The 8,858-nt window shown below is 30.6% G+C and overlaps 2 protein-coding genes across 3 annotated transcripts; both read right to left on the reverse strand.

Annotated features, from left to right (window-relative positions):
• Window positions 1–1,928: 1,928 nt before the first annotated feature.
• Window positions 1,929–3,757, reverse strand: LOC126773898 (serine-aspartate repeat-containing protein C-like). 2 transcript variants are annotated; one of them, XM_050495145.1, is made up of 2 exons: window positions 3,587–3,757; window positions 1,929–3,496 (listed from the first exon to the last, which is right to left on the reverse strand). In XM_050495145.1, the coding sequence occupies exon 2, from the start codon at window positions 3,128–3,130 to the stop codon at window positions 2,144–2,146; it is 987 nt and encodes a 328-aa protein (XP_050351102.1). In that variant the 5' UTR covers window positions 3,131–3,496; window positions 3,587–3,757; the 3' UTR covers window positions 1,929–2,143. The 2 variants fall into 2 exon arrangements, with proteins under 2 accessions (XP_050351102.1, XP_050351103.1); XM_050495146.1 differs by having other exon boundaries at window positions 1,929–3,508; window positions 3,587–3,745.
• A 194-nt stretch (window positions 3,758–3,951) lies between these two features.
• Window positions 3,952–4,887, reverse strand: LOC126773927 (uncharacterized). Its single transcript, XM_050495187.1, has 2 exons — window positions 4,854–4,887; window positions 3,952–4,683 (listed from the first exon to the last, which is right to left on the reverse strand). The coding sequence occupies exons 1-2, from the start codon at window positions 4,866–4,868 to the stop codon at window positions 3,952–3,954; spliced, it is 747 nt and encodes a 248-aa protein (XP_050351144.1). The 5' UTR covers window positions 4,869–4,887.
• Between the last annotated feature and the right edge of the window lie 3,971 nt (window positions 4,888–8,858).

The raw sequence follows: 8,858 nt of genomic DNA on the forward strand, positions 1-8,858 counted from the left end.
TACAATAATTAAGTACGGTTTATTGTATTGTAATATTCCAATAAAAAAATGTTTATTTTATAGTTGTTTTTATTTATACGTTCAAAATATTCATTTCACTCATATACGTTTCATTCATAAATATTTGTAAATAACAAAGTTCATTCGTTTTGCGTGCGCTACGCCGCTTTATAAAAATTTTCAGATTCTCAGTATATTCAGATTCCTCGTACTATTCACTTTATAGGAATTTAATTAAATGTTATCAATTAAAGTATCTAGCAGCAGCTCAATTCATCTGCGAAGTTAGGTAGCGTTTGTTAAAAGGTCAAGCTTAACAATTTAATGGCAGCCGTGGTTGATAGAATGTTCGATTACATCTGACCTTTACACCAAGGGGTCGAGCAGGCACGAGCCAAGTCTATAATAGATACCACCTGAACACACAATGTATATTGAAATTACCGAGGAGAGAGAATTCGTTTGATTTGTTTTATAATAATGTAGGTACCTAATTTTCATTTTTTTAAACGTGTATTTAATAATTAGGTTTTATAAAAAAACTGTTTTTTTTTTTTAACTTAATATTTTAATTTATCAGATTAATAATTTACTTGTTACTATAGTAAATTATTATAAAGTTATTTTTATTAATATAAATAATATTAATATAATAGTAACAGCATAAACACATTTTTACTGAAATGAATATAGCCTTTACTTGATTACTATTTAAAAAAAAAACTTTCATAACAAACAATTTAAAAAAATATATTTATCTAAGTTTCTCCAGACATAAACGGAAGCGTATGTAGCTATGGAAAGACGCCTGAAACGATGTATTTCGAACTTTCAACTCTAAAAATAATTCGTTTGTGACCCCGCGCGACTCTCGCGCAGTCGCGCTAACTTCTGAAAGGTCAGGCCACGCTGCATGTCGGCATTGTATCGGTAATTTATATTAAAACGAATAATTCGGTCACATTGTAAACATTTTTCATGACTTTATGTAATAACGAAGTGAAGTGTTATAATAAGTGAAAAAAGTGATTTTTTTTCCTTAATTATTGTTTCAAACATTGGTTTAATTTTGAATAAATGTTATCATTCCTGTTATCAACAGGTTTCGTTTATATCTGTCGGTAAAATAATCTTCTGAAGCTATACATTTAATTTCAGTTTTTCATTATCAGTTGTAAACATGAAGGCAGTTTAAAACATAATGTACTATATAAGTAAGTATTTTATATTCATAATATGTTTGGTCATGAAATGGTTCGTTTTAAAATTATTAGGTTATGAGTGAATATTGCTAAGTTTTAACTTTTGAAGTTTAATAATATGCTTATTACATTTTAGTTGTATTTTTTATTTGGACAACTAAAGATATTAGTATACCTCTTTTAGTTCATCTTTATTATCAAATACCAAACAATCAATATTATACTCGTATTATTGATTATTTATTATAAGAATTTCCAGATATATATGTCCATATATTAGGTAGTTTGCTATTTATTATATTCTAATTTAAATTGGTTTTATATAAGACATTATTTTTTGTAAAATATTACTATTTTTACAATTATTTACAGTTCGCTCATCCTTTCGTATATGCCACATTTTTCTCTAAGAGTCTGTCAGAGATCGTTTTAAGTGAAAAGACTGGTGTCCATTTTTTCAGATACATATTATTTGGTAATAAAAATCATTTTAATAATTAATCTTATATATGATTGAAATTTCAGATTCAGCTTTCTAATTTTATTAAATACACAAAATATTCTTATGCTTAATTGCATTATTAAAAGAATCGTAAACTTTTGTAAATTATACTTTTGATAATGTTTTAATGTATTCGTTCTCATCTAATTTATATTTTATTATTGATGAAAATATTATTTATTTCTACTAATAAATAGAATTATAACAGAAAGTATAATTTCAAGAATAAAAAAATGATTTGCGATATACTTTCGAGTAATGATTTATAATAATTATGGGAAAAAATTAAATATAAATGTTTTGCTGACGCCCCTAATTAAACGGATTTCTTATTTATTAAAAAGGTCACGCAGTAGATGTCTTGCAGCGGTGGTAAATTTATGTTATCTTCTAAAAACGTAAATGTTGACGAATAAGTTTAGAACCTCTTATGATTAATTTAATAGTTGACGAAATTGTAGAAAGTGCTACCAACTGTAGGTCGCATAACCAAATCATTATAAAAATATCTCCCGATTTTACGACCTGTATTATCTCTTAAGCAGTTATTTCTAAGACATTGCTTCTTTTTTGGAAAATAACTATTAAGCAACAATTTGCCTTCATCATTCCCTCGATAGGGAACTGTTGATTCTGATACTCTACTTGTTGTTTTGGTTGTTGCTGTTGTTGCTGTATTAGTAGTAGTAGTAGTTGCTGTTGTTTTTGTATTATTTATGTCTTTCCCGTTATCTTTATCTTTGTCTTTATCTATGTCTTTATCTTTGTTTTTGTCTTTGTCTTTATCTTTATTTTTGTCTTTTTCTTTGTCTGTATCTATATCTTTATCTATGTCTGTATCTTGGTCTTTATCTTTGTTTTTATCTTTATCTATGTCTTTATCTTTGTCTTTGTTTTTGTCTTTGTCTTTATCTTTATTTTTGTCTTTGTCTGTATCAATATCTTTATCTATGTCTGTATCTTGGTCTTTATCTTTGTTTTTATCTTTATCTTTATCTATGTCTTTATCTATGTCTTTATCTTGGTCTTTGTCTTTGTTTGTTTCTTTGTCTTTGTCTTTGTCTTTGTCTTTGTCTTTGTCTTTGTCTTTGTCTTTGTCTTTGTCTTTGTCTTTGTCTTTGTCTTTGTCTTTGTCTTTGTCTTTGTCTTTGTCTTTGTCTTTGTCTTTGTCTTTGTCTTTGTCTTTGTCTTTGTCTTTGTCTTTGTCTTTGTCTTTGTCTTTGTCTTTGTCTTTGTCTTTATCTTTATCTTTATCTTTTTTATCCTTTTTTTTATCTTTCTTTTTGTGAAATTTTATGGTATAACCTTCGAAAATTGTGCCTTCATCGATAGTCATTATTTCTTGATAACACTCAAACCAAGGTAATGATGGACATAAATTACCATATGATTCAGGACTAGTTTCAGTAGTCGTAGTATGAGTCATATAATCAAAATCATATACATTATTTTTATCAGAGCATTTAATGCAAAAAGAAAAACAGCACTCTTTTTGTTGCTCATAATATGAATGCTTATTTTTACCACATTTTCTACAAGAGCATTTGCATTTTAATCTCTTCGCTTCGTAGTCAAACTCAGAACTGCCAGAATAATAACTGTATTTCTTTCTTTTTCTATGGTTAGATTGAGTTTTTAAATTGTTATTTTCTGTTGGCCATACATATTCCTGGTCATCGTAATGTTCAAAATAAGCTGCCCGTGTATACGGTTCTGGGTGTTAAATATATACAGTAGGTGCGTACTGAGATAATGATTTATGAATTAATATAACAATTTCAAAGTTGATTATCTAAAAAAAATACTGTGTAAAAAATAAAGTCATATATTGTTTTTATAAACTAATAGGTCACAATTTAAATAATAATAATAATGTACAAACCACGAAAACCGGTGACAAAATTGCTAGCGGCATCGATTTTTTATTATGAAAATGTTTTATTCATTCAACATTCATAATACTAATATTAAAGCCCAAATCAATTTATTTACCTTCTTCATTTATTGTGTTTATATTATTTATTCAAAGACTAAATTATTATTTTTCTCAACATTCTATGGAGTTTCACGAAAATAATTTTATTACAAACATAAAACATTTTTATTAGCAAGTAAAAAACTGAAATCACTTTATATAGAAATATCTATAAATATAAAAGAGAAATTTTAAAGCAACGTAAAAAAATATTTTAAAAGTATGTCTGATATAATCATATCAAATTACTCCAAACAAATAACAATTACATTTTAATAATTAACAAGTTTGATATTATCAACATCTCGTAAATAATCTTTACGTGGATGCAGCAGCTTCATGCTTCTTAGTTGTAACATCAATTTCTCCGCAAATTGATCAGAAATTGGCAGTATTCCATACTTGGGTACCCAATTAGGCTTAGTTCGCCTTAATGCCGTCATCATATATTGACTTTTATCTTTTACTTGGAGTGGCTTAGAGATGACATCAGGCACTTTCGAATTATCTAATTTGTCAATTAAAGCTATATTAGTTCGATCTTCATTCTGAAGTTCAACTTCCTTAGTCGTTTTTTGGGTTGTCGCTTCACATGTAGTTTTTATTGTAGATGTAACTGTATGTGATGTTTTCGTTGATTTTTTAAAACGACTAGCAGGTTTAGACGTCATAAGATAAGGATAAGGGTACGGTAAAAATACATAGCCAGGAACCGGAAAGGATGAAGGTACAGCGCAATTAGGACACATATTTCGGCAAGATGGTTTTAGATTATCACAATCGTCACATGAGCAAGTATTATCTTCCATGTAATCATTATATTCTTCATAGTTGAAATTCCTTTTATTGTCAACATACTCTTGGTTAGGGTATTGTTGAAATATATTTGGCAGGCTTGGGTTCGGATTATACAGGAATTGTTGCATTTCACTGAAGACTGGACTATTGTATTGTGTCACAGTTTCTTTTAATAGAAGGCAGAATAAAATGTTTATGCCACGAACCTGAACATACATACAAAAAATATTATTTCAAGTTATGTATTTATTTATAATGCTGTTTAATTTTTTTTAATCAATTATTATTTTTGATGAATAAATAAATGGCTACATATTTTTGAATTTCAAATTAGAATTAAATAGTTTTTTTTTACATTAAAGATATTTTCACTCACCAATTTTCCTTTCATTTTAAATTTGGTAACGAATTTGTCGAACGAAAAAACTGCTCTACATGTAATTACGCAGGTGTTTAAGAGGAATTGTTTCGAATTGCAGATTGGACTTGCATTGTTTTCCATTACGACTGAAACATTTTTTTTCTTTTCTGAAAATAACGTGTTACATAAAAATTATTGCAAATTACCTTAATACCATATCTATTTAATTTTTGGTAGGGTTATGTGCAAACCATTCTGGGTAGGTACCACCCACTCATCATACACTCTATCGCTAAACACTAATGCTGAACCAGTGTAAGTGCAGTCACAAAGGACATAACATCTTAGTTCCCAAGGTTGGTGGCGTATTGGCCATGTAAGGAGGGGTGAATATTTCTTACGCGCAAATGTGGCTGGCGGTGACCACTTACCATTAAGTGGCAGTTTTCCCGTTCACCCGAAAAAAAATATTTGTATTATGTTCTGGTAAAAAAAATAAATTTTAAGATTTCATTTCGAAACTATCATTCGAAACTAATTCCACCCATCCGATTGAGTTGTAATTTTGCAAAGATGTGGATGATATTGACAATGCAATCTTTTAAACTAAATTAATTATTACTATAAATTATTATTATTAATTATTAATATACAATGCCTCCCGCATTACTATTTATTAATAAAAACAAATTATAATATGAGTGCCATTGTTATGTCATTATGTCGAACAGACACACGACTGCCGTATCTTATATCGATAGATATTCGGTATTGAGTGTATAAATATGTATGTTACAGAGTAATATATTCATGTGCCTTAACTTTAGTTCTCTCAGATAACGTAAAAAGATCTGCTGAGTAATACTTAAAAACGATTTGGAAAATCTAAAGTTTTCCAATTCGCTCTGAACTATTCCCAGCTACTATCGCACACAAGCACCCCTCAGATGGTGGGTCACGACCTCGGCCCCTCCTGAAATACATCTAGACGTGGAACCTCGCCAAACACCCAAACACATTACAAATAAATACCTCACATCGGTCACCCGTGAAGAAAAATATTCTGAAATATGTCACAGTCGTACCTATATCAGTCGTATTTTATTATAAAACTAATCATAGATTTTTATTTAGAAATTCGTATAAAATAGTTCAATGGACTGAGATTTCTACGAGTCTTTTATATTTGTATGTTGGTTGAATATTATTCGGTTGATGAATGAGATCGATCCAAATTTAGAATACTCCTATTATACATAGTTTTATAGAAAATCTTTAAATTTGCACGTTTAACTTAGTATTCAATTATGAACATTATAGCGATGATACATTTAAATCTTTAATATATTATTTTTTTATAAGTATGTCTGGTTAATCTCTCTACATATCTGTTTCATGTTTAGTATTATTATTTCGTGAATCATTCGTTCGTTTTTCAGTGATTTTTACATAAGAAAAACAAGAAAAAAAAAACTTTAAAGAGAAATATATATTTTTATTAACTTATGAATATTTTTTTTTTGTAGAATAGGAAGGCGGACGAGCATATGGGCCACCTGATGGTAAGTGGTCACCAAACGCCCTAAGACATTGACATTGTAAGAAATGTCAACCATCGCTTACATAGCCAATGCGCCACCAAGCTTGGGAACTAAGATTTTATGTCCCTTGTGCCTGTAATTACACTGGCTCACTCACCCTTCAAACCGGAACACAACAGTAACAAGTACTGTTGTTTTGCGGTAGAATATCTGATGAGTGGGTGGTACCTACCCAGACGAGCTTCCACAAAGCTCTACCACCAGTAATATTGAAATAGTATCTATTTTGACTAACTCATAGTGACTACTTTATACGTATGTAATACAAATGTCTGAAACATACGACGCAGGGCGTCGGGTCACGACCTCGGCGCCGGAATTAGACGCACGCTGTCGACCGCCATCCAAACTGGTGGTACTTATTACAATCCCAAAAATATCTCCGAATGATCTAAGATTATTTTTATTATATCACATTTTTAGTTAGCTTCGTAAAATTTTTGATAAATTTATTCATCTATAGTTTAAATATTAACACAAATATTATATATAAGAAAAAAATATTATTAAGCAAAATATAGAAAACAATTTTATACACTTAAATTATTTTTGTATTAGTGTTTAAATAAAAAAGCAAGTATTACTTAATTACTTTTATTTTCATTTTTAACCTAAGTCAAGCAATAACGTGGTTTGTAGTATGCGGTATTCGATAAATATTTTTATGGATTACCGAATGTCACGTTATATTGATTTATTAAAATTAGCCTATATAAGGCTGTGGTTGGATTTGTGAAATGAATGTAAAATGAATTTTCCTTTTTGGGAATATATTAACTATTTTGCTCACGTCGGAGAGAAGCTCCTTGGCAGTGCTCTATTATGGGTATAAAATTGTAAGAAAATAGTCATAGTAATACTTTCCAGAACATTTTATTGTTTTTCGTTGTCATGTAGCTGTCGTTAATGCTAGTGACACGCTAGCGATGTTATATTCACTGATAAACTAATGTATATATGTACAAATCCAGTCGGTTACAGAAATTATTAGGATATAAGTTTATGGAGGGGCGTTATCAGCACACCCATGACGTTACATTTGCAATAATTATAAATATTATCAGTAAGAACGTGTGTAGGGCGTCAGGTCATGACCTCGCGCAGCCAAATTTAGCCTATGACGTTTGTGACGTTACTAAAGACTATAGTCTTCTTGCCAACAGCTATATACCGACCGCACCTATCTGAGAATATATTGTGTATACAACTGTTTTATACATTTGCAATACCTACTTACTTTCTTTGATATGTAACTGTATTGTATTTTAAGTAATTAATTTAACTAATAACTAATAAAAAAAATCACAAATTGTATTCATTCAAAAGGAAATTTACTTCTATATTTCTATATGATATTAGATTGTTCGATTTGTATTATACAACTGTATGCGTATTTTTAAATATGCAATAATCGTATCGTATAAATAGATCAATATGTTTATCAGGCGCTTTTCATTTAAATATATCTTTATACTAACGTTATAATTTCACAGATTCAAAAGAGCCTACCTGAATAATTTATATAGTTTGACTTAAGAAGAACACTTGGAAGACTCAGTACGAGATTTTTACCAGTTACTAGGACACTAATTTGAGTAATAACAATATAATGTGGTAGCTTTTAATAAATAAGTACCTACTGGTTGCAGCGACGTGCCGTACGCATTATTGGCGACGTAAAGGTCACAAACACCCTTGAACCTTTACAATTGCGTCGTGAGATAGCAGCACTGAGCGCTTTCTATCGACTGTATCACGGCGAGTGCTCTGAGGAATTATTCTCTCTAATTCCTGCTTCCCCCTTCCTTCTTAAGTCCACACGAGCTGGTTCTCGATGTCACCGCCTAACTGTGACATCAATTCCATCGCGAACAAAGAAATTTGGCAACTCCTTTCTTTGTTGCACTTCCAAAAAATGGAATTCCTTACCAGCTCACGTGTTCCCCTCCTCTTACAACCCGGGTTCCTTCAAACGAGGCGTGAAGAGGCATCTTGCGGTCCGGCAAGGCGAAGGCGGCTAGTGCAGAACGTTTTTTCCGTCTGTACTGGCCGTCGTCGCGTTTGGACTCTACTACCACTTACCATCAGGTGGAGTAGAGTCATTTGCCCTCCCGGCGAATATATAAAAAAAAAAAACGATGGCTCTTTTGACGCTTTTTTTGTATCACTCTTGGCAAAGCGATGATGATATTGAATTGCCGTCTTTAGAGTGAGATAAAGTTCGCTTCACGAGCTTTCTCCACTTCTTCCTGGTGGCTGAAAGTATTTCACACTGTAATATCCACACCAGACATAATTTATTCAGCTAGGAACAGGCAGAAAGTACTTTATCGTATGTCTCTTTTTTGCAAGTAGCAAATATTTGTAGACGTGTAAAGTCTCGCTTGTATTGGGTTGTTACATCAGTTGTGTAAATACC

Source organism: Nymphalis io, chromosome 15, assembly GCF_905147045.1.
Source record: "Nymphalis io chromosome 15, ilAglIoxx1.1, whole genome shotgun sequence".
NCBI lineage: Eukaryota > Metazoa > Arthropoda > Insecta > Lepidoptera > Nymphalidae > Nymphalis > Nymphalis io.